Consider the following 26,993-nt stretch of genomic DNA (forward strand, 5'->3'; position numbering starts at 1 on the left):
TGCAAATGTAATATGTCTATTAAGAGAAGCACTGGAATAGAGTCTGTATTTCCTTAAAGCTTGGCCTGTGTTTTAAATATTTTTCAAGCTTATTTTGATGGCATTCTCTAAAATTTATAACTCTCTTACTAAGGCTTTTTGAAGATGAAACTGCATTGTTGAAGCTGTTCCAAACAGTTTCTAATCCTTTTGTGCTAGACCCAAAAGATCTTTAAAGAATGTGGATAAACAGATGGTGAATCTTACTCTTCCTGGTACTCCTGTGACTGAATTCTGTTAAATGGTCTTGTATCAGGAATCACAGCAGATTACATACTGTATTTCTGTAAACTGACTGTTGAGATTGTTAAACTGCTTTGCTCATACCTCATGGCCAGTTTGTAGCCATGAGAAATCTCAACATTTCCAGTTAATTCTTTACCTGTTTGCCTAAATACAAAATTTAACCTGAAATCAGGTACTAGGTGAGAAATTCTTTATACAACATGAACAAAGACATCTAAAATACAGTAAGTTCCTAACTTTTCAGTTATGATGTTCTAACCTAAAACAATGACCTGCAGCTCATTAGTTTATTAACGTGCTTTCGCACAAATCTGCTAAGATATTATACTGTAGGTCTGGATAATTACAAAGCCACAGAGGGAACTTTACTGTAGAAGTATATTACATACTCTTTCTAGTAGTAAAATGGCAGAAATAAATGAGGACTAATATAGTTTTAACAGGATGAGAAAAGAACTATAAAAACTAAGACTAAACATTTATTTTATCTAGCAAAAGTACAACGCTCTAAATAAGCAGAGAATTAAGTAACAATAAGAAAGTATTTGACTCGAACATAAAGTATCAAGCAGTAGAAAATACACAATTCCAGAAGATTTCTACACAAATGGTAAATTAAAATGAGAAATTTTAACTAGATATAAGGAAAATCTTACCATTAGGCCAGTCAAACATTTGAACAGGTTGCCTAGAGAAGTCACGCACTCCCCATTTTTTAAAGACTAAGTTGGGATAAAGCAGCCTGGTGGCACCTGAGCTGACCCTGCTTTGAGCATCAGGTTAGACTAGAGACCTTCAAGACTTTCGGTTTCACCATTAATTATTCAGTGGTTCTGTGACTTCCATTCTAAGATACTTTTTAAGTAAACAGAAAAAATCACAGGCACACCAACTAACACCCTAGAGGGCAGAAGTTTCAGACAAGTGGGGAACAGACCAAAAAAAAAAAAAAAAAAGGATACAGGGGAGGAAAACAGGTGGTATAAACCAAAATAAAATATTTTTTAATTACCACCTTGTTAAATGTAAAAAAGTGATAAGTTTTAAGTAATGTTCTCAAGTAACATATTAAGAACTAGAGAAAAAAATATTTGTATTCTAGTAACTAATATTTAATAGCTAGTAAATAGTATATTATAGATCAGGAGCCATTTAAAGCATTGCACAGGGAGCTTACTGCATAAAGACAGAGAGAGCAAAGAGGGAAGGGGTACTCTAAATCAGGGGTGTCAAATTCATTTTTCACTAGGGGCCACATCAGCCTCGCCCTTTGATGGCAACTGTACGGCTGATGTGTCCCCCAGTGAAAATGAGTTTGACAACCCTGCTAGGAATTATTTTAACAAGTATGTAGCTCCTCACACTGCAGTACACCTCGCAAATAACTAAAAGACAGTTGAGACCCTGGAGATCAACATGAGGTCAGCAAAAAGAACACTGAGAAAACTGAAGGCTAGCATTTATTATTTAAATACAAAAGAGGTTTTAAGCTCTAACATAAAAGAAATAAAATCAGTTCTGAATAATAGATGGAGACGTTCATGCATGGACCTATGAATAATTCAGAAAATTTAACAGTACAGACTTTTGGTAAGAAAAATTAAAGACAACTCAAACAGCAGAAGTAATATCTTTACCAATGATCTGGATGAAGGGATTGAGTGCACCCTTAGTGAGTTTGCAGATGACACCAAATCGGATGAAACTGTTGATCTGCTAGAGGGTAGGAAGGTTCTCCAGACGGATCTGGACCAATGGGCTGAGGCCAACTATATGATGTTTAACAAGGCCGAGACCTGGGTCCTGCACTTGAGTCACAACAACCCCATGCAGCGCTACAGAGCTGGAAAACTGCCTGGTGAAAAAGGATCTGGGGGTGGTGTTTGACAGCTGGCTGAACATGAGCCAGAAGTTTGTGCAGGTGGCCAAAAAGACCAACGGCATGCTGGCTTGTATCAGAAATAATGTGGCCAGCAGGACTAGGGAAGTGATCATGCCCCTGTACTCAGTGCTGGTGAAGACCCTGAAAGAAGATTGTAGCACGGAGGGTGTTGGTCTCTTTTCCCAAATACCAAGTGGTAGGACAAGAGGAAATGGCCACAAGTCACAACAGGGGAGGTTTAGATCAGATATGAGATGAAATTTCTTCACAGAAAGGGTTGTGAAGCACTGCAACAAGCTGCTCAGGGAAGTGGTTGAGTCACCATCGCTGGAAGAATTTAAAAGACTTGTAGTTGTGGTGCTTAGGGACATGGTTTAGATGTGGACTTGGCAGTGCTAGGTTAAAGGGTGGACTTGATCTCAAAGGTCTTTTCCAACCTATACAATTCCATGGTTATATAATAGAGATACCAAAATAATCAGAGAATAAGTGATGACTGCAAACAGCAGTGTTCCAAACAATGAAAAATAAAAGGAAAAACACCTAAAGGAAGTAAATATCTAAAAAGCTATTCTCTCAAGAACAGTGACACAAGAATAATGACTGTGAGGGACAACAAGGGACGGATTCCTTCAAACAGCAGAACACTTGCAAGCAGGACTATTGGCACAGCTGTGCTATCAACAAGAGCATCAATATGTTTTAGAAAACTGAGAGCAAAAAAAAAGAAAGGTAAGATGAAGGTTATCAAAGAGATTGAGCAAGCAATAAAGATTACAAAAGGACAAATGAAATGACTGATGGTACAAACCTTGATACCATAAAGAATAAGGAGTATAGAATGGGAGAAAACAATAATGTAACATCATGGGATGTATTTTATGATAAGATAATTTGAAGATAAGTGAATCGTATACTGGTATTTTCATTAATTTTTATTAGCATACTTCATTGAGAGAAGAAAGTCTACAAATTTAAATTGAAGCTTTACATTTATACAAGAATTAGGGAAACTGAGCACATTTTGGGGGCAGGGTGATGGGGCAGGGAACAGGCTCCTTAAAAAGTGAACTGTTTCCCCACCACATTCTTCACAGTACCAAAAGAAGTAACAGACTGTGTCCCCATTTTTGCTGCATGGGTGAGATGGTAAACTAGTAACACCAGAATCCAGGAACACAGGCTAGACATGCAGCAAGTTATTCAGAGCACATTTCAATCCTAAATTCACAAGGTAGTTTGTCACACTAAAATTTACAGGTGCAAACTGAAAGGTGGTTCTGAATTATCTTTGCACAAGGATTGTTAGACCCTCACTGCACACAAATGAGCAGACTGAACAGGATGATTACTGAGCTGATTCACAGGCTACAGATGCTGAATTTAATCCATAAAAGTATTGAGGCAATGAAACAATAAAAAGGGCTGATACATGAATACTACCAAGTTCTAAAAGATATAGAAAAAAATTACAAATCACTTGAAAAAGTAAGCCAACAACATTATATTACTCACCCCTTGAGGAGAACAACGCCTGCCATAAAATTTGAAAAAAGCAGCACTGATGACAAGGCATGCATTTTAATTGTCTTCCAGATGTCCTCTATCCACACTGATTGCACCACAGTCAATTAAGAGACTCTGACCCAATACTGAGAAGTAAGATATCAGTCTTCCAGTGTAGTTCTCACAAATCACTAGTTGTATTTGGGAAACCATTCATAAGTTATAGGCTTTCCATACTTTTTTTGAGGTTTTCATGAGACAATCTAGTCTTATTTGTGCAAAATCTTTAGTAGAACATATAGCTTAAAATAAGTAATCTTGGGAAAAACACATGAATAGCTATTTAACTTCAAGGAAACAGTGTAAATTAAGAAAAATACATCCACCTTTTCTCTCCAGTTCACCCTTAAGTCACTACTTTGAATAAATTAATTTAAAACAGCTTGATATTTTTCTATAGGATTTTTATAGGATTCACTCACCTTTTCCCACTAATGGTCAGCCATCTTATTTCAAGACACTACTAACTGAAAGAATGAGATGCACTGGTGCTACCTTACCTTGACAAAGAGACTCCATCAGGCAAGAGAAACTTTAAAAGCACACTAGAGAGATTTACAAGGAAGAAAAAAAAAAGACTGAAATAAAATATTTACTTCTTTTGGTGATTTTCTCTTCATCAGTCATTAAATTAACAGTTAACTAAGGACACTTTCTTGTTTTTGTCTTAAGCACATTACCCGAAGTACAGAAGCATAAAGAAACTTCATGCAGGAAAATTAGCAGGAGTCACAGTGCTATTCTCACTGAGGCAGGTGATTAATTTGGATTTAATAAAGACTTATTTTTTATGGTATACATTCTAACAATGCACTGCATGCAGTTACTTATGGCTCAACAATTTTAGAGGTCATTGTACATTGTAATGTACAAAAATAGAAAATTCCAGCACTGCTGGCTTTATATTCAGTGCATAAACTCTACCTTACAGACTCAAAAGAAAAAAGTGTCACAAAAGACATCTAAACTTGTCTCATCAGAAGCAAACCACCCTTATCCTGAAAAAAAAAATAAATTAGTTGAATGAGAGTAACAAGCACAGTGTAGAATAAATACAGAAAACGAAGTAGCTGATATTTTTTCATTAATATCCCATGCAAGTGTATATTATAATGACAAATAAGGTGGTTTTTTTTTCTTCTAAAGCTGATTAACTGTATTAACACTGCTGTATTCATTTTCTGAGCATTGATATTTTACGAGCTGGGCAAGTTAGTGTATACTGCCACTCCCATTTTTCAAATGCTGTATCACTTCTGAATATAGTAGGAGGACATTACAACTATAAATGAGTAAAACTTCAGTGTGTATGTGTCATACTTTCCATTAAAACTAAACAGAGCAGTTGTGATACAACTGATCTTAGTTCCTCCTGTAAACAGCAACACACACTCACACACTTAAATAGAGTACGTTACATTTATCAGTAAATTTACAAAACTAATAGAAAAGTGAAGTCTGCAGATGTATAGAAAAAAGAAAAGAAGGAAGTGGGTATAAAAGAGAAAAGGTAGGGAGAAGAATAATGAAATTTCAAAGAGGAAAGAAAAATACTCATAGAATTTCACAATTACATAAAATTACTTATACATGCTAGGTTTTGTAACTACTGTTGAGGGATGTATCAGTTTTTTTTCAGTTTTAGATGAGTTGGAACTAATTGGGAAAAGGACAACGTCACTTATGTGAATCCAGTCACATACTTGTTCTTGATTTCAAGTTCTGTAGATTATATTAGAAATAATAGAAATTATATTGTGATATCTGTTGACTTCCATGTGTTTTAGTCAGAAATCACGAGAAAGATGAAAATAACTCTTAAGTTCAACACTGCAATTCTCAAAATTTCCAGTCAGCTAAGACCCTGAAAACACCTGAAGTTTTTGTAGGCATCAGTTTTAAATATTCTTGGCTTACACAAAGATATCTAAGGCTGTACAGCACAGAAGAACATAGTGCTTATCCCACACCACAGCAGACTGGCAAGAAGGCGTCAAACTCAGGTGGCCACCACACATGACAGAGAGTCAGGCTCAGCCCAGGCGGCATTTGGCATGCAGTACGGCAGTTCTGCAGTCCATTTAACTCCATGTTCCTCTCATGACTTAAAAGCTTGTACTTTTGAAGACCCAGGTAATTTATTTCAATGACGAAAACAACTTACAGTCCTAGCCAGTAACAGCAATGTGTGGGAAACTACTAACAGAAGTATTAATGCAACAGAAGTATTAATTGCAAATAAACCACTTTTCTCCCACTTCTGTCTCCTTCTAATTCATTTTGTCTAGCTCTTCTCTATCTGCTATGTTGAGCTGATTTTTTTTTTTTTTATTTCACTGTCAAATAGTGAAGACCATAAATTGTTTCAGTTAAGTCAGCTGAGAACTTCAATACTGTCACATTTTATGCTCCTCCAATAGCAGGTTATTGTTTTATATTTCCATTTTGATTTTGCTTTCTATTTGAATGTGAAATGCAAAATTACCAAAAGACCTGAAAGAATAACCATAGAGTAATATTATATTACAATAGAGTTTACTTGCTAATATAGGCATGGAGTAGTACATCATGAATGCCAAAAAATAATAAAAGGAACATATGAATTCATATAAGAAATACTGGATGATTGATACAATATATATAATCAGAGTGACTAAACTATGTGAACATGATTCCAATGGTGTGTCAGCACTGGCAAACAAAAATGCTCATCTGCATGCAACAGTTTGCAATTCCGTGATTATTTAGACTACTGTTAAGAATTGAGCATACAAGAACAAGACATACACGCAGGTTTTTTCCCTTTTCCTTTTCTGCTGCTCAGGCTTGTTTCCCAGATAACTGCTGCTCTGTCTAATCAGAAGCAAACACTGACCTGGGTGACTGGACACACAGTGTTTTTCAGCACAGACAGGTTAGGTTTGAAATGGGGATAAACTGATGCTGATGGGAACAGGAAATGGGAACATGAGACCATTTTAAATTATCATAAAAATAATTTTATTACAAACAATCAGACAGAGTAGGAATAATATCTTTGCGCTTCTCCACGTGCCAATATCCTACAGCTCCTGCAAAAGAAAAGAAAAGGAAGTACATGAAAAAATAATTCAGTGCTCTACATAGTGCACTGTCAATTTTTCCACACTGCTTACCCTTCTCCTCTGCATCCAGCAATTACTGGCAGGACACTGTCTCTACTCATTCTAGGCACAGAGGACACAAAGATTTAGTTCACTGTCAGAAACATCAATTTTTCTATACAACCGTAATATACAAGTGTACCACTGTCATGGAACATTTATTGTGATGCTTACCTTCTGCTTTCCAAATCCTTGCATCATTTTCTGGGTGAGACTTGACATCTACATAACACCTCGAAGTAGAAAATGGACAAAGTAACACTGATTCACCGTGGCTGCGTAAACATGGCACAGCTCGGGCACTTGGAGCCTCTTCTCCTGTAGCAAGATAACTTCAGTACACAGTAAACAACCTTCTACAAGTAAAACCCCCACATCGTAGTGGTCTAACAATGGATTACTAGTTCTCCCGGGCATCTCTGGATTGTACTTACTACTTTGAAGCCTCCTCCCAGGTCCTTGGTCAACTGGAAATATAAAGTCTCACTGGCAAGTCTTCTGGCAGCTGTCTCTACCATCACCTTTGACATGCAGATCTCGCCTTTGTCCTGCTAGGCTTCTTTCAGTACTGTACAGTATATACAAGTCACTCTCTACGTATTTTCACATCTGGTTAAACTGCAACTGAGCCCAAACAAGGCCAAGAGTAAAATTTCAACATTGCAAGTCACCTAATTGCATTATCATACCCTTGTATCCAGACTCACAGTTTTAACAATTCCTCAAGCTCTGTGAAGCATCTACCTAAATACCACATTCAAAATGCAGGCTACAAGACTGACTGGGTATAAGGTCACATTTAAATACACAGCTCTCTGTTCAGTTTTGATGCCATCCAATTACCTGTGTTTCATAATAAAATTGTTTACCTCTGAGATACACCAGCCATGCAGGGACCTGGGGCACATCCCAAAAACTTAATTTGCATACACAGAGACATAATACAGCAAAGCCCCTCTGGGTGCAGAAGGGATGACGTGTCCTCCATTGAAATTCAGCCTCGAAGCACACATCCTTTTCCCCCGAGGTGACAATACAGCATGCGTGTTCCTGAAACCAGCACTACGCAGATGATCTTTGTATCTTACGCTAGGAGTTACATGGAAACTTACCTGGAGGCTTGTACACAATACACATTTTTAAGGCTTCACAAATTCCTTTGTCTGATCCACAGATAAGACTTTGACCTTACTAGTACAGCCCAATCAGCACATAAGGGTACACAGTACACGTTCACAGTGGAAGTGACAGACTAATGGTTACACGTAGCATCACTGATGACATACACCCACTTTTATAGACTGATACTCCGCTCAATGCAGCTAGTGCCTCCTCCCAACCCAGCCCCAGCAAAACAGAGAAACCCATACCAATTCTGATTTCCTAAACTTGTCAACATACAGTGTTATCAAATTTTTGTTTCCATAAGTTTCATCACAATGATTAGTAGATTCAGTTAGAGAAAGCTGAAGAATCCAAACACAGAAGAAGGTCACCAGAGTAAGTTATGTACATTAACATGATTTTATCAATTTTATCCACACAGTTCACTGTATTACTAATTTGATAAAGCATTACAGGCAATTAACAGCACACAGAAGTTAACCACATGGTGAATCTTAGTCTTGCTGTTTAAAAATAATGGAGGTTAATCCAACACAGTTCATTGCCAATACAGAAAATCCATATAAATTGGAAAAATGACATACTGAGAAGAGTAGAGATGGTAGCACTGAATCAAGATTGTAGGTAGAATCACAAAACACCTAGGGATAAATCTCTCTCACTAAACCAAAATCCAAACCATATTCCCCAAACTGACAGAAGATGTTGTAAGGCAGCCTGCAACACATTCACCAGATGTGCACTGACTTTCATTTAAGAAGTACATTTTCCTAAACAGGTACAACCACTGGCAGAGCTTCCTCCAGCCCCTGAGGAACCTCTGTTTCATCTGTTACTCTTATAGCATACAGACATCAGCTGTTTCTGTAAAGTTCTCTCTTCTGATGCTCATGTCTCTTTCCTCTAGAGGTGATAAATGACTCTTCTTCCCAGCTAAAAGAATCCTGTGAAAAGTGCTGAAGATCTAAAGGCATTTCATGCCTCAGGATACTATTGTTATATTGCAGCATACTTAAAAAGGACAGATATTTCACAAAGCAAACTGAAAGACAAGGTCCCAAGAGCAAAGACTTTACTAAATTTGAAAAGGTAAAATCAGAAGAAGTTAATGAAAGGTTGGGACAGGATGAAAACCGAAGAAATTCAAAGAGTGATTACAACAGTAGTAATAAACATTACAAGTATCAATGTCTATCAGAATAGCCCCTCTTAGTTCTTCAGAAATTTATGGGATGACCAAAGATGAAATATTTTAAATGCTTGTGAGTAACAACAAAATAATTATTAGAAAGATATGCTTTGATAGTAGGGGGGGCTGATTTTGATCAGAATCTCTAATAATTTTGTGTAAATTGCAGCATAAAAGCAGCTTGTGTGACGTATTACCAGAAAAAGATCTACCTGCTTCATCATTTAAAAAAGGAATACAGGGGAAACAGAACTTTATTTTTTAAACATATGTCTTTTAGAACACATACATTCTTTGCTCATGTAATTGTACATACATCCTTTCTTCTAGCGAGGACAGGAGTGTTACAAGGTTTTATAACAGATAAGAGTTGCTCAATGGTAACTAAGGCTAAGACGATCCATGCAAATGTTGGTTATTTATTTTCATTATCTGTTTGCTGGTACAAGACACTGAGTTTCAGAAGACAGCTCACTGGCTGCACATTTTGTGAGCTGTACAGGAACTAATGAACTTTGCCTTTTTATTTCTTTGCAAGAATACTAAATGGTTGCACTCTTGCTTATACTGCTCATCAGCAAAACCAAGTTTTGCAGTTTGGAAAAATCAAAGTGCATCTGCTGCAGTACATGTCACAAGGTCACAGTGTCAATTTAGTTAACTGGATCATATATTCCTAGAGTCTTATGGATACAACCAGCTTATCGCAATGAGGAGGCAGTGATAATCAGCACAGTGAAAATAAAGCATGCACCTTCTTCTCCAATATTAACAACTGCTCAGAATACAGAAAACTGAGTACATTTCACATTGCAAGGAGATATATAAATTTTAATAGGATCCTATTCTTGAGTCACTTTATTGCTCTACTCAATTAAATGGTATTTAACGATTCACCACTTATAAGGGTATTATATATCGTTCATACTCCATTGACTTCAGTGAAGTTGCTTCTGATTTTTCCAGAAAAGATAACTAGTTCTAAGGAAAAATATTAATTTCCTGTGTAAGGCTTAAGTATCAGCAAGTTAATAGTTAGCAACTAAATATAGCAACCGCTGTATTATTTTTGCAACTCACACATGGGGAGATTCATGTTATCATATCATAACTGTTTACACCACTGATATTGGTTTAACTGCTATGCAGCCTAAGGATGAGGACTATTTAATGTAATGACTGTATTTCCATCAGAACTGTAGTGACTCAGCTGTTGCACTTTCTTGGGGCATTTTATTTTCAACTGTATCCATCCTAAATGACTGTTACAGAACAAAATAGAAAGATTCTGGATCACCAGGTTAGGTGGTGTAGGTGGGTTGCTAAAATAGTCAAGTTTGTTCCTGTATTGTAGAAGGGTATCCAATACTCACCTTCATCTCTTAACACACCTTAACTCTACTCGTTCTCAATGTAAGGAATGAGTAAAACTGACGACGCCTTGTCTCGGGCACTGGCTCTGCCCAGAATGCTCATTTCCAAAGATCACTCTCAGGCTTTTGTATCTCCTTATCTCTGGTAGTTAAAGCAAAGATTTTGCTCTGCAGCTGGGACGACGTGCACGAAACCAGTGTCCACAACTCAGCTTTCAACTGCTACTTGTTGCACCAAAGTAATGTGATCAGCCATGCTCACTATCAGAGATATTTCGCTTTTATCATCATCAATTTTTCCATCAGATAAAAATAAACCATTCAGCCCTGAAGTACGGTTAACCACCTGGGTCAAAAAAATGATAATAAGCTGTAGATACTCATATCGCCATGCTATCTAATGCTGAATATACATCACTTAATTCTCCTCATTGAATAAAAGCTGCTTAATTTCTTTTTTTTTTTTTTTTTTTTTTTAATTACAAACTCACCACCTCACATGAGCATTATCAACATCCAGCCTGCTTTCAGTTGACATGAGGATTTTAATACTCTGAGTAGATTTCATGTTTGTTGAACATAGTGGTAATATTTACTTACCTTTGTGTTGGAAACTTAAATAAAATTGCACACACCATCATTGGTGAGACACTGGGAATCACGCAGATGTGTGCACCAACCCAGACCACAGACATCATGCTCCTGAGTGAGCCTTACATTTTTCTCCCGTGCACGGCTGTGCTCTCTCAAGAGAACGGGGAGCACAGGTAAGTTTGCACCCTCTTGCAAGGAAGAAATAGTTGCTGTGTTACACACTGCTGAAAGATATTGCCCAGAGAGTGGAGGAATCTAAATGCAGAAAGCCTGACAAAAATTACTGTAACTGAGAATCTAAGGCACAGAGAGATTAAAATACCTTGCCCAAAGCCTTTCTGTAATATTGCATCAGAGATGGAAATTCAATCAAGCTCACATGAGTATCAAACAAAATACTTTTTTTTTTTTCCCTTTGTGGTACTAGAATGTGTCAATTCTGTGTTATCACCAGAATTTTCATAAAGCTTGGCCACTTCGATCACAATATTTAAATGCACATTTTAAAGGACATTATCCCTTGAACACACACTTGGCTTTAATTTCATTCAAGAGAAGCTGCAACTGCACACATCAGAACTATAACATTAATTGTTACGTTTGGAACATTTTAAAACAGATATGCCACATTAGCATGCCTGCATTTATCTCTGCTATTTATACAAAGAAACAGACACTGCAAACCAAAGCCAGTAACAGTATTAAAGTATCAGGTATTCATGTTTGGGAATGCACAATATTGAATACTGTGTAGAACATAACCTGACAATACCCAAAGTGGGAAAAAGGTGTGAGAACATGAGAGAGGTTAACACAACAGCCAGTGTGGTGGATAAAATGAATGCATAACTCTTGCTCAGTATGTTCTGCACATGAGAGCTCAGGAAATAGTAGGATGCATATTTCAACAGGTAGTGGAAAAGCAACGTACACAGCCCCTGACTACTGAGCTCTGGAATTGGTTACCACAGGAGCTTGTGGGAGATGACAGTATCAGCTGGTTCACTGAAGAATAAACAAATTCAGCAACAACAGAAGCCTAACAGACCAGTAAAAGTACTGGGCAGGTATACACATTACAATGCTTCTCGAGATTCTAGCAGGAAAGAAAAAAAAAAAAAAAAAAGCGATGCTCACGATGCTCATCTGCTTTCCTTGGCAAATGTACACTAAGCTAGATGTGTGGTTACTGTACGTCTCATCTGTCCCCTGGGGCAGCTCTATAGACAGATGTTCCTATCTACATGAGATTTTAGCTTCACCTACTGTGGAAGGAGTTTAACATTCCCTTGGAATCCAGGCTTACATAGTTTTCAAGCAAAATTACTGAAAGATGATGATGGAAATGAAATTCCCAAGGCAACGGAGCCCATACATGCAATAAAACACTAGAAAGAGTGTGCCTTGGATCACATACAACCACAGCTAAGCTCTGTAGCACCTATACATTGCTATTTTTCATAGCTGGAAAATATTCTTCCCACTAATGGCAATTCTTTGCTACAGTGCAGAAGTAAACTCATGGGAGAAGCTTTGCCCTAACTTGATGAATATACTGTCACCTGATCTCTCCATATACAGGGTGAGGATTTGTACCTTACTTTGTGTGCAGTAATGATTCCATATGTACTTATACTCCTAATTCTTCAAGAAGATTGGGGGAGTATTTAAGAAGTACAAACACTTCACTTTCACACACGATTTTGGAACTTCCCTTTTTTTAGCCCACAGAAAACCATGTCAAGCCTCATTTTAGCCTTTTGTCATAACATTCTGAGGCTAGAGACACAATTATTAATTTCTATACCATTAAGGTCAGTTCCAATATTAAGCAAGACAAACAGAAAGCTACTCATATGAGAAGACTACTCTGATCCAAGACTTCAGGGCTTGGCTTTATTTCAAGCCTTAAAGAAATGTCTTTCAAAAAATCCAGGAAGCTAAAATGCTCAAAATAAAGTTAGAATAATTCAGCTTTGCTTCCTGGGTAACACTTTCCTGTTTCTATGGACAGGCTTACTCTAAGATCCTATATTCCTTATCCTGTTTCTTTTATGCATGTTTATCCTTCAACTCGTATGCCTCAAGATTGCTGCTTACAAATCATTTTAAGCAGTAAAACTGGGATATATACAGAGCCTTTAAAGTAACAATTTCCCAGCTGTACTTGTCCGCCCAGTCTGTGAAAACACTTGCATCAATTCTACCAATACTTTTAATGTTTCATATTAAGTGAAGTGAAACGCTAAACTTCTGGAGATCACAGAACAGTTCTCTAGAGAGAACTCTTCTCTAGAGATGCGACAGTTCTCTAGGTGTGCCAGACAAATCCAAAAGCAGCAGGAAAAAATCCCTCAGCCTGCTGGCTATCCTCCTAATGCAGCCTGCCATGCAGTTGATAATCATCACCATACTGGTTTTATGACAACTTATATCCAACTTGTCAACAAATTCCCCGTATCACCACTTACAATCACTAGGCTACCATATTTTTAGTTTTGAAATCTAACAAAACAAAACAAAAAAGTAAAACTCAACATAGGGAAAGGACACATTAAAAGTAATTTTTTTATGACTTCGATACGACTTTGCAAGCTTTCCCCTCCCCCAGCCCAGGTTTCAGTCACATTTAATGGTTTATGCAAGCTGTTTTTTACACAACTGATGCACCAGCCCACCAATTCTGCTAAGAACAAACCTTGGCTTCCTTGAGGAAATTATCTGTGCTCTTTGCTGATCACCAGCTGAGAGGTGAAGTGGTGACCTGTTAAGCCTATCAATCCCTCAGGCTATGAATACATTACATTTCAGCAAATGAGTCAATGGAACATTGTCTTTTCCTTTCCAAAATTACAAGAAGCAACTCTTCACTCCTGCTTTAGCTTTTTCCTAACCTGAAGTTAACTTATTTGTCCCTTTTCTTAAAAGTAATCTTCTAACTTGTCTGTTAAAAGTTAATGAAATGGTTCTTATTAAACCTAGTTACATTTAACATTGTAACCAACATGAAATTCTAGAAACTTTCCTTTACATGAAGATAGGCATTAACTCTTTCCTAAAATCTCATATAAAATATTATTCCTCAAATGTAATGACATGTCCATATAATCTTTATGTTTTGTTTCATTGAACAGCAACTAAATACCAAAACATCATTATGTACTTTTTAAGCCCCCTAGTACTGGACCTAGTAATGGACAAGAGAAAAGTTAAATCTTTATATCATTTCAAATGTAATCAATAAATACAATAGGAGCCCAAGGGAGTCTTCTCAATAATTTCCACATGCTTTGGGATAAGGCACCAAGGTAAATATTAGCAAGTGAAAGGAAGAGAAATCGAAACTTACCCATGAATTCAATTCCTAAATGGTCTGCTATACCCAAGAAAGCATGTAAAAGGAAAAAAAAAAAAAAAAAAGAGAGAGAGAGACAGAAATGTTAGAAACAGATTAAAAAGTAAGTATCACCTTTATCATAAATGGTAGCATTCAATACTTATATGGCAGAGCTGCAAGAACGTGATGTGGGGTCAGGGGCACACAGTGTGGGTACTGGTCAAACCCTGCCCTTTGAAGGACAATTCTAAAATGGCAATTTAGGGCACTGACCTGTCAGAGAAGGAAAGCATATTTGGGGAAGGACGTGAACACCTTTACTCATTATATTTGATTGAAGTGCCTCAAGCCGGCTACCTACAGGAATTTCATTTTATCTTCCTCCTGAAACACCTCTCTCAACACGCTAACAATTACCATTAGCCAGACAGGGTTCTGGCTTTCATTTTCTATGACAGAGCAAAACCTAAAGAGATAAATGGAAGGCTCTTCCTGAGTTTGGCCACACTTGCACCCAATGTGATTGCACAATTGCTATCTCTTGTGTAACAGAAAATCTGAGTTCAGGAAAGAGTAGCCGTGTTCCCTATTTAGCCATCTGACTGATACATTGCAATAATTTCAAGGCATTTAGAACTGAAGCAAAATTGTTAATGTTTTTAGAATATTGACTGAATTTACCACATGGAGTTCAAAACATTTCGAGACCTTTTTTTCACATGACAAATTAGTATACAATATGCCCCTAACAGACAGATGATTTAGACCAAAGCAGATTTAAATTTATATAACACACTTATTAATTTTAAGTTGATAGGAGTTATGTTTAAGTTGATACGTGACTAAAGAATAACAAACTATACACCCTGCAGAGACAGGGCAACAGAAAAAAATAACTGACTTTTCAGAAGTGAGTGCGCAGAAAGTAGTAGCTTCAAGTCCAAACTGAAACTGTGCAAGCTTGAACGTTCAGAAAAGCTGCAAAACACAGTTCTCTTCTGTGCTAGGCTTGAAATATTTTGGTTTTCAATGAGATTTTATAAATTGCATTATAAAGAACAAAAACTGATTTTTTTTTTTCTGAAGAAAATGCAGTATTTTCCTTTAAAATATAATAAAAGCAAAATATGTTTATTGCATTTGTCTTACTTTCAATTTATATTCACATTTCCTTAATACAGAAAAGATTAATACATGATTTTGCTAAAATTTCCAAGAGTAGCGTGTGCGGAGAGGAAGACAGTAGGGAAAGAGCAGGAGATTTACAGGAAAGATGGAGCAAGACTGATGTGTTGGCTCATGCTTGAAACTGGGATGTACTACTGGGAGCTCCGTGAAACACTTGGTCCCATCAACTGATGTAGTGCAATTGTCAAAAGTCCACTTAAGAAATATACTGCAAAGTTAAAAAAAGATTTTCCAACATAAACCAACAGTAATTTTAAACAGTTTATCATATGAATTCTCAGCTCTGGTATTTGTGACAAGAATGTGAAATATTTGGGTTTCTGTTGAAAATACCTTGCAACCTTTCGGTCCTTCCAGAAGGCATTAAGCATCTGCTTACTCTGTTAACTTAGCACACAAATCTATATAATAGTTGCTAAATTCTATATTTACCTTCATGCAGAAGACACAATACACATCTCAAAATAAAAGAACATAAGATGATGCTATGTGATATAAATACCTCATTATCACGGTTTTAGGACAGGTGTAACTCTAGTGATACCCAAATGAATCTTTCTTTTCGATATTAAATACATAAGTCAAAACTATACATATAGGTATTCCACACTGCAGTCTTCTAATTTGTATTCTTGCATTCATGTACAACTGTCACATATAAACACCCCTTGTTTATTTGACACAGGGATGTAATTTTTTTAAAGGGCCATTATCTGGCCTCTAAGGAGCTGAGGATATTCCCAAACGAAGCAAGATCCTGTAACATCATATTTTTAAGTCTACGTAGAACAGCTGATAAAACAATTCTTCTTTCATAATGGGGCTATACATGTTCTCTGCACGATTTCCATTTGCAGCTTGCAATCTCCCCATTGAGTTCACCAACGCGGTTAAAAGCCATTTTCTCAAAAAGTGGATACAAAATACACCTTCCCTTTCAAAAAATGGAAAAAAGAATTTTAGTTCATCTTCAAGTGCTTTATACATAAGTGAGGGTCAAGGATATCTGTAGCCTTCCCAGGAAATGTGTTCAGCTGGAGAGGCTGGAAACCTGTGGAAACCAAATATCTTGTGTGCCCAGAAAGCAGCTTCGGCAACCAACACAATATATATTGCTGACAAAGTTGTTTTACGAAGATTATGAAGAAAAGATGTCTAATGGGATAAACCTTCACAGTAAAACATCCAGGTTGTCAATTTATGTCATTAAGCATAGTTCAACAAGCTCTGCAAGCAGCTACCTGGGAATAGAAAATTAAAAAAATTCTAATTCTTGTGGCTCCAGCATGCACTGGCACTGGCTCAACCCTCTTGTCTGGCTGCTGTGGCACATGTATAGTGGTAACAAAGCCCAAGCCTTGGAGCTGAGCTCTGGGCTCACCCTCGTGTCTGGGGAAGGGACTCTGCACCCATGGTGGTGGTGGCTGGGAGGTGGCCAAGGCAGCTGGGCTGACAGCCCAGCCAGGCCCACTGGGAAATGCCAGCGGCTACAGCTGTGCCTCAGGGACTGTACATGGCAAACAAGCCTTCCACACTACCAGGGATCAAGCAAGCACTGCTCAAATGCAGTAAACCATGGTTGGCAGTGTGGTTGTGGTTTGTTGTTGTTTGTTTGTGGTTTTTGTTTGTTCGTTTTCCCCTCCATCTTTTTACAACTGCAAAAAGACAGTTTGTAACATGACTGTTCTCCATGTCCTTACCCTCTTCACCCTGGGAAAAACAAAAACAAAAGGCGTTCTGATCCCAGAAACAACAGCACTACTTGGGCTGCTCTGAGACTTCAGAAGCAAAAAGGAAATAAAAAAATCCTCTTAAGAGCCTGAACATACTCACATTCTTCCCTTCCTTTCCTCCTCTCACTGCAGAAATTCAGCTGCACTCACAAGTTATCAAACCCCTAAATTTGAAACTTGTTTTCCTTAATACAAATCTGGCTCCTGCAGCAATGGTGTTTACCAAAGCATTCAGCACATTGAATCAGGGATGCAAGGCAAGGTGCTAGAAGAAATGTCAGCAGTCATTAATCACGCCTGTTATTTGGCTCTTAGTATTTTTATCATTCTGTTTTCTTCACTAGCTATAGGGAAAACAAACAAACAAAAATCCACCCAGACCCCACATATTTGCATCTGAAAAAAATCAGAAAAGGAGAGAAAAGGACTGCTTCCAACTCCATGCCCTTATTTGAGCTGGCCCCTGCCAGCGGCTGCCTCCAAGGGCCCCTCCCTAACCTTTTCAGAAGGTAGAAAGCAAATGTTGGCTCTTTTGGAGTAGAGCCTTTATACCGCAGCTTGCCATCACCAGCAAAGGACTGACTGGACTCTCATACAGGCAAAGGGGTCAGAAACCTCCCTGCCCAAAAACGTAGCAGAAAGATGAGTCCCCAGGACTCCCCGGGCTCTTTTCCCTCCCGTACCCAGCAATGCTGGTAGCAGGGAAGGAGGGGATGGGGAGAAGCACGTGGAACAGGTTATAACCATCATCAGGCTGCCCCTTGGTGACCAAGCATCAGTCCAGCATTTACTCTCACTTGCACTGCTGTGGTGAAAATTAATGATTTTGCAAGCTCTGGTTTTGGAGATGGGTTTCCTCTCTCTTAACAACAGCAAGAAACTCTCTCAGCAGATTCATATGAGACCAACATGGCACAGGGAATGGCACAGCAGGGGGAATGAGGGAAAAATGGAGAGCTGTGGTGGTGACCTGAGACTGAACCAAACATAAAAATGTAAAGTATTGACCCCTGACATGCTACAGTGTAACAAAGTACTGTTACATTGCTATACAGCCCTAATATATAAACGATAAATTGCCTGCAGAGCACTTCCTTGGACACAACGAGTACAATGCCGAGTAATTCACCATCGAGCAATGCAGTTTCTTTAAGGACTTGGTTCAACAAAAATGTATATGAGAGCTATTAATGTGCTGAAGCGTGGGTGCTGCTCCACAAGATGGGGTCATTAACCAAACAATGCAACTGTATTTTATTGTTGTTATTGTGATTTCTTCTTTTCTCTGGTATTGTTATGTTCTTAGGAACTAACATATTACTCAGACAGGAAGATTATTCACTTTTATATTTTATTTTATGAATATTTCTGTATTTTGTTGTTGATGTGGGGAAAATACTGTGCCTTATGGTCCTTGTACTATGTGAATTTGCTGCTAGTATTAAAGTCATTTTAATTCATGCTTTATGAATACATACACACCTGGGAATACTTGATAACAAGCACAAGAGAAGATCAATTCACACTCACTAATGGACTCATTTATTAGTGCTTCACATAGAACATGCAGCCTTGTGTCTGGATTGTGGTTTGCTGGGTCATACTGAGACAGAGATTTTTCCCCAGTTAAGGCAGGTTTCATTATCCCAAGTACATTCTTAGCTACACTATGTATAGAAATACAAAGACAACATGTAAATCTCACTGGTTTACAGAAGAAAAATCTTGGCCATGAAAATACTCATTGCAGCCCACTACAGACACTTCAATCTGTTCTAAGGATAGGTTGACTTTGGGATGAAGGAGACAGCTTTAGGAAATCAGTGCAACAGCAAAGTATTTTGCTCTACAAATGAAATTTATTTCTTCCAATAAACTCATAAGGTTTGTTAAATTGTCCTTGCTAGATCATTGTCTTGGATAGAAAACGCAACACAATAATATGCTGCAAGCTACATTGGGACAGCTGAAGTACTCTGAACAGATTATCTGGCTGGAAGGAACAGGACAAAATTTTAATCTTAAGTATTAGGCTGATCAAACGTGGTATGAAATGAAGAAAAATCCTTCCTTTCAAAAGGCAGCTAGATTAGGATACTACCTAAACATACCAACTGCAACTTTCTTATCCATTATTTTTCTATGTTCGATAGCACACAGTTATCAGCATATTTGTACATTTAGTGAAACTAAAACTGTAACTGGTTACACATATATTAAAATGTATTGTTTTTTCACGCCTCATTTGGCATGTGAGCACAAAGAGTTACAGGGCAAAGGATTTCTCTCTTCAGTAGGACATTGCAGGAGGTTATCCGGTTTAGGAAGCTGGCCAAATGCTCTTAGAGGCTGGTTCGGGTCTTTTTCAGTATGAAAAAGAAAAAGCACCAACATATATTAATTTATTTTGTGAATCTCAGTCATAAGAAAGCACAACATTTTATTTTGTTGTTTTAGAAAGATGCCAGTGATTTGTTTCCATTGTTAATTTACACAGAAGTAGCCTTCACAATATTTTTTTGCAGTGCAGAAGGAATGATTGGGATGATTCATTGAAATCAGAGACATAAAGTCAAGGTAGTTCAACTACTAATTTTTCAAAGCATCTTCACTGAAAGTCACAATAGAAATTTCCCGCCGTGGAACATTTTAAAATGGACAAAACTAATTCAGTAGAATGGCTTTGAACAGATTAATACTTGATGTCTCCTTTTTACCTCTCTGACAAAGAGGACCTATTAAAATTTTCCCAGATGTAGAATTTCCCTAGTAACAGGTAAAGTGTTCACTACACGTTAGCTGGTGTAATAGTAAGTATACAGAATATATCAGTAATTTGCCCTACCTATGTAAAGACACAGTAATGAAAAACATACATACACATGATATTTGGTCAGCATTCAACAAAATTATAAATCACAGTTACAGAAATGATAACAACTAAGAAATAAAAGAAGGTCATAAATCTACAAAAAACTTCATAATCTGTTATATTCTCAGTATAAACAATGAGAGAAGATGCAGTCTCCATTTCTATAGATAGGGTTATTTTTATTTTTAACTCCTCAATAATTTTCTTTTAAAACCCTCAATATGCAAAAATAAATATCGAAGACAGCATCTACAGGTTGTTTTACCTATTTATTTTCAAAGGGGAAAAAAAAAAAAAAGGCCAAGAAGGGAAAAACCTAGACTTATTGTGAGTATTTGTACAGCTCTGGGGGGGCTACAGTATAGACTCAGGACAGAATTCCTCACCACTATCAATTCCATAAAAAAGGAACATTTGAAAAACAACCAGCAAAATCTGCTGTTACATAAATAATAGACAGTGATGAATAATAACATAAACTTGATTTTCTTTTCCTTTGGACAACAAAAGCTCATGGCTGTGGTTTACACCAAAGTTGAAAGATTGTTTCTAACTTCTGAAAATAAATAATAGGAATGATCCCATCTTTACATGTTCAAGACAAGTTAGAAATTTCAACTGCTTACCTCATCTGCAGCATGCAGGCTCAGAGGAACAGTCTTGCCTCTTCTTTATCATTTTAAGACCTTAAATTATCATCTCTACAGCTAACAGACTAAGTTGCTTCTCTTTGAGACACTATGGTGTATTTTAATGTAAAAATTTAGTCTCATTAAAGAACATAAGCAATCTTTACTGATATGCACAATATTGTAAACCAGTACAGATTTTAACCCTAGGTTAGAATTTGTCATTATAATTTCAGCAGAGCAAAGAAGCATGTCTTTAGTTTTGTTTGTAAATAGTATATTGAAACTGCTCCATTAAACTTACTAAATGCCTGAAGAATGTGTTCAAGAATTTCACCAGATCTAGGTAAAAAGATTTAGTGCTAGATATCAGCCAAATGCAACAATGCTTTATTTTCTCTGAATAACCCATTGTTTTCATCAATGAGAGGAGACAGCCGTTGATTGTTAGGTGCAGATATATTTTTGCTGACTTAGTTAACACTGATAAATCAACAGAACTGCTCAACAAGTATAAGGATTTTAATACAACCTGAAAAATCACTGTGTAAAATAGTAAGTCTACACAGAATACTGTGTCTCCAGTCAGACAACTTGAAGTGGCTTCTTATTTTATTTGCTAAAAATATAATGCTGTTTCCATGAAAATTAATAACTACATTAAAAGAAAATGAAGCTGCCTGTGTAAAGCCTCATAGCTCATATTGACAAGGTTATTTATGAAGTTATCTCTAAATATATGTTGAAAATAATAATCCAGTGTGACCACTCTGAGATCAATGCCCCTCCTGCTGCAATAAGACTGCAGTATACATTGCACATTATATCTTGGTACATGACTTCTGATATTAGCATCAACTGCTGCAACCAATGATTCTGCAAGACATTCCCAGAAAAATCAAAATTTCTCTGATATTCTGCAATTTTGACAGGTCAGTAAAACCCTATTTGAGCTTTGTAATTGCAAAAAAATGTGGTTTGTTTTGTTTTTCCTTGGCTCCATACATCAAATTTCTTTTTATATTGTCAACTAGAAGTGCAGCCTCACAAACCAGAATCTCTGACTATGCTAAGGACTACACAAAGAGAAAGCACCAATCTAACTATTTTACCTACTTTTACAATTTTGAACTGTGTTCCTGGGCTTCTGCAGCAACTATGACAATGACTACACTTATCTCAAAATTGCAACTGCATAGTAGGTGATTATGGCATGGTCATAACTAGGCAACTGTCAGGAGAATAAGGCTTTGGAGCAATATATTCTTCTGTTCTCTGTATATTAACACAACAGTTCCTGTAGAGCCGTGACTTGCACCGATAAAATCCCTGTCCATCTCTCATGACTGTTCCATGTTTGCACAATGGTATCATGCTACCTCTGCAGACAGGGTCAGCTTTATCTGCAGGAATGCTGGCAGCTGGGTTTGAATGTATTTATCTAAGTTAAACTTAGATGTTTAAAGTCATTAGATACTTCACCCAAATTTCAGTAGCAACCGATGTGGTTAGTCATGCAGACTCCTTTAAAATGCCAACTTCTACAATGGAAAAAGTGGTCCTTTCCAAATTATGTTGTGACAAGGTCTCATAAAGCTAGATAGGAAAGGGGAGGGGAAATGATTTTTTTTTTTTTTTTGGTCAAAAAACAGAAAAAACTACAAGCATACCCCAAAAGTATATTCAGTATTTTGAAAACATACAGTCTGGAAAGTTTTTGGAACCATGTATGAATTAGATTATTTATCTTGTCATAGACGTGAAAGATTTCACTTGACTGCAGCATTCTGTGGGAGAAAGAATCCTCTTCTGGTTAAATAAATGATGCAAAATGTCTCTTAAGGTGGGATAAGTCTATAAGGTTCTTTGAAATTACTGTAGGGATTTTCACACTGTTATTTCCAAATGGATATTTGATAATATGGGTCTGTAAAATATAACCAGCCTCACAGAAACATTAAAGGAATTGCTAATAGCTCCCTCATCTCATGAACATATGACATTTAATAAACATTTCTCATGCTAAATGTTACTTTATTCCTTCCACAGATCATTAAGCTGTCCTTCACTTGCCTACTACAGGAAAATGTTTCAGATGCAATCCTGTTTAGTGCTCTCTAAAGGCACAGAAAATTTTGTAAGTTTTTGTCAATTTCTTAAAACCTAATTACTTTATTCAACTTCAGGACAAGGAAGGTACATCAATTTGTGAAAAACAAAATAGCTTTATTCCCTAACGCACCAAGTAATTGAGTTCTACTGCAGTCAAAAAACAAACAAGCAGCAGCAGAGTACAGATATTTACACCAAGATTTGTACAATATTTACTGAATGTTTTAATGGATGTGAATTATACATCTCTATTGTAATAACAAGAAAGTTGCTGTATTTTTTTATATCCATATTTAGCTGCCTAGATAACTGGTCTGAATTTTGCACAAATGGACTAAGGAGACTCAAAGATGCGGGATTGTCAGATCTATTTAGAAATATGCTGTTTTTCTTCTGCTTTGATTTGGGAAACTACATTTCTTTAGGCATCAAATTTTGACAATATTTGCTCTACACAGAAGACACTTTCTCATCTTGCTTGCAAGATAATTATTAGAACTCAGTCCGGTTACTCTGCATCTCGCACTTCGTGTAAGTAGCTGCCTTATGCTGCACCGGTACAGAGCGTCATTTCCAGTAGTCCTGTGTTCCACACTTTGGATGATGATAAAAGGCCATAAGCTTTAATCAAAATTTTCTCAGTGTTTGTGGCATTTGCTGCCTTATGGGCTTGCTGCTCTCCTGTACAATAGGTACTACTGTGTGTCAGCAGTCTTTCAACCCACCTTCCTGAACCGTGAAATCACACACCAAGACCTCTAGTGTTCTTCCAAATCTTACTGAGAGTTCTTCCCCTAGGAAAGCTACGATCCAGCTGCAGGTGAATAATCCAAACATACATGGTGCTCCAAAGGGTTTTTATTTAAAAGAGGTTGCTCTCACCTCACAGAATCACAGAATGTTAGGGATTGGAAGGGACCTTGAAAGATCATCTAGTCCAATCCCCCTGCCAGAGCAGAAACACCTAAATGAGGTTACACAGGTCCAGGCAGGTTTTGAATGTCTCCAGAGTAGGAGACTCCACAACCTCCCTGGGCAGCCTGTTCCAGTGTTCCGAACCTACATAGGGCTTCCCTATTTAGTGACAAAGAAGAGAAGCATCCCTCTTTTTTGTTATTTCTTTCATATACTTGAAAGATTTAAAGAACTTATTGTAGTGAACTTTATCAGAAAATACAGCATTTGTCCGATACCTCTTATGATTCAATGGATGAAATACTGAACACCAGTTCATCAAAATACACCCATTACTGTGCAATTCTCCCATGTCTGCGAGAAGATCATATGTGTAGCAAGTGAATGACTGAATCTAGGCATGTGGGGTTTTGTTTGTTTGTTTGTTTGTTGTTGTTTGTTTGTTTTGATTTTTGCTTTGTTTTTTAATGCTAACTCCCTCTCTTAATTTTACAACTCAACTAATACTAATAGTGTTGTGTGCTTGTTGTTGTTTTTGGAGCTGCTGCAGGTTTCTTGGCTGTCATGATGTGCAAACCACGTGCATGCACAACATTGCTTGCACTGCATTTAGTGGTATGTGGTATTAAACATTAGAGGGACAAAAGTTCAGGTATAACTAGCTTGCTAGAGAAACTAATGGGTTTTATTCCTGATTTCTTTTTTTGTTACCTGGGAAATGTCTATAAAAAACTTTGTGATTCCAGCAAAACATTTGAGTGGTTTTATTTAAAGCTGGTGAGTATGCAGACACTTAAGATGATTATTTTACTACATAGTGTTTTCAGATTCAAGTAAAGGCTCCTTGAAGAACAGGAACACTTCAGCACTCCAATCTGAGTGCTCTCTCAAGTCACCTACTAGATGCCTTCCCTAAACTCTGTCCTGTGAGGCTGGTGCACTGTATGAACAATCTCAATGGAAATATACTGGTAATTGTCAGCCTGTTTCTGGTATCAAACTGCAAAGGGTAGATGAGAGCAGAAGAGCTCTGTTTTTCTTCAAGGTAAAATCTTCTCTTGACATCTGGTAATGATTTGTTCATGCCAATCAATACAAAGTCAGATATGCTGGAAAAGCACAGTGATTTGGACAACAGCTCTGCAGCATACAGAATGCTGTTTCTGAATCGCAGGATATTTGAAGTGAGATAGTGAGATAAGATGAGCTATTTGTTGAGATGTGAAAACAACGGAGCTGAGGCATATTATCAAGGCACCAAGGAAATGCGTCTCTTACCTGGAGATGAAACAGTTCAAATAGTGTCATTTCTATTTGATTGTGGGTGCTGGCACACATGCCCTGGCAACATTGAACTTGTATTTATGAATCCACAGATAGTATAATAAATAAACATCATTCAGTCAGATAAGTACACGCAAATGTTCATGGAAATATTAATGGATTCTGCTTAGCCATTAGCTAATGATATAAACAAAGAAGCAGCAGCAAAAACAAATAGTGAAAATGACCATCAGCTCTTCCTCACAGAGTCTGAACACCTTGTGTAATTTTGGTTATATGACATGAATTTCTGACTCTGATATGTAGGTAGCAATCTGAAAAATATTTGCTTTTGTGTTTGAATGTTGTAGGTGTTAAAATTCTTTACTACTATAAAAACATTAGAACAACATTCACTACTATAAATAGATATGACAAAGGTGGTCTAAAAATGTGAATGTTTGGGATGGATAATGTGGCTCATCCATGAGTTTTGAAGCAGACATAGAGCTATGACAAAAATAATTATTACCTGCTATCAAAAGTAATAAAAAATAGCATGTTGGAATAAAAGCGTATGATGTGTACACAACCCAGAATCACCTACAGTGACAGCAGCAAAATCAAAGCTGCTGTTTGCCCCCATTTCTGTATGGTGATACATTGCAACTAATTGTCATCAGTATATTGCGGGAACAGTGCGACAGGGCCCCATATATAGAAGTATTAAACTCATTGAATATAATAACTCTCTCAGAACCATTAAAACAAATGAATTCCTTGTGCATGGATTAGAGGTAAACCAAAATAACCAGGATGGTACCAATATGCTGATACCTGCACCACTGGCAGTTTGCTTCTGGTCCTAAAGTCAACTCATAAATTACTACAGCACCTCACAAAGGGACGCATGTCCTGACCCAAATCCTCTCTTTCTCAGAACAAGTAAAGAAGTGGAAATGTTGCTCTTCAGAGGAGCTGTAAGGCTCCAGCAAAACAATAGCCGTATTTTCTGGGACTCTACCTGCAGATCTTCCCAGGCAGCTGTTCCATTCATTGCATTTACCAGAAGCAGTCTTTTTTTCTTAAAATGCTGTACAGAATAACAATCCCATCCTGCTGTTTCCCCAGTCCATTATATCAAATGTGGTCTGAAATCAGAAAGTTACAGAAAGGACCATATTGCTGCTTGAGCTGACAGCAGCATCAAAAATAGGTCTTTACGTTTCAGAGTAGCCTTACAAATGACCAGTAAATATCCTGGAAATAAGCTGAAATTAGTGTGGAAGTACTTCCTACTATTGCTATAATACCATTACTTCTATCAGGTATGCAGATAAAACCAAAGTTTTTTTCAGACAGGTTTGTGAAGAATCCAGTATTTTGCCTCAATATCATCATTGTCAGCAGCAGCAATATTGTTTTCCTCAAAGAAACACAGTTGTCCATTGGAAACTATAGTGCCCCCCCCCCCCCCTTTTTTTTTCAGCAGCTGTGCACCACAAATAACTAACTTTCAAGAATATTTTAAGCTGAAAAAGCAGCTGTCTCTATTTTTCATTTGTGAAATGCACCTGCCATTGAGGATTAGCAATTCTCTTCCCTTAAATAAAACATTAAAGAGAGGCTAACACATGGTTAAAAACATGTTTAAGCATCTAAACACCTTTATAAAATACAAAACTCAATAACTTAGCTTTGTATAAAAAACAAAACAAAACAAAAACCTGAAATAACTTTCAAAATGGAAACCAGTTGTCTTAGGCTCATATTTCTCATGCTTTCCT

General features: G+C 37.2%; 1 protein-coding gene across 5 annotated transcripts in view; it reads right to left on the minus strand.

Annotated features, from left to right (window-relative positions):
• NRG3 (neuregulin 3) overlaps window positions 1-26,993 on the minus strand; it is a 467,171-nt gene that overhangs the window by 56,997 nt on the left and 383,181 nt on the right. For 3 of the 5 annotated variants that reach the window (XM_065067648.1, XM_065067645.1, XM_065067649.1), the window contains one exon: window positions 14,507-14,533. The exons of 1 other annotated variant lie outside the window; for it this stretch is intronic. In XM_065067648.1, the coding sequence (XP_064923720.1) occupies window positions 14,507-14,533 (27 nt within the window). The remainder of the gene's footprint in view (window positions 1-14,506; window positions 14,534-26,993) is intronic. One more of the 5 variants, XM_065067646.1, reaches the window with a different exon arrangement.

Source organism: Columba livia, chromosome 6 (assembly GCF_036013475.1).
Source record: "Columba livia isolate bColLiv1 breed racing homer chromosome 6, bColLiv1.pat.W.v2, whole genome shotgun sequence".
Lineage (NCBI taxonomy): Eukaryota > Metazoa > Chordata > Aves > Columbiformes > Columbidae > Columba > Columba livia.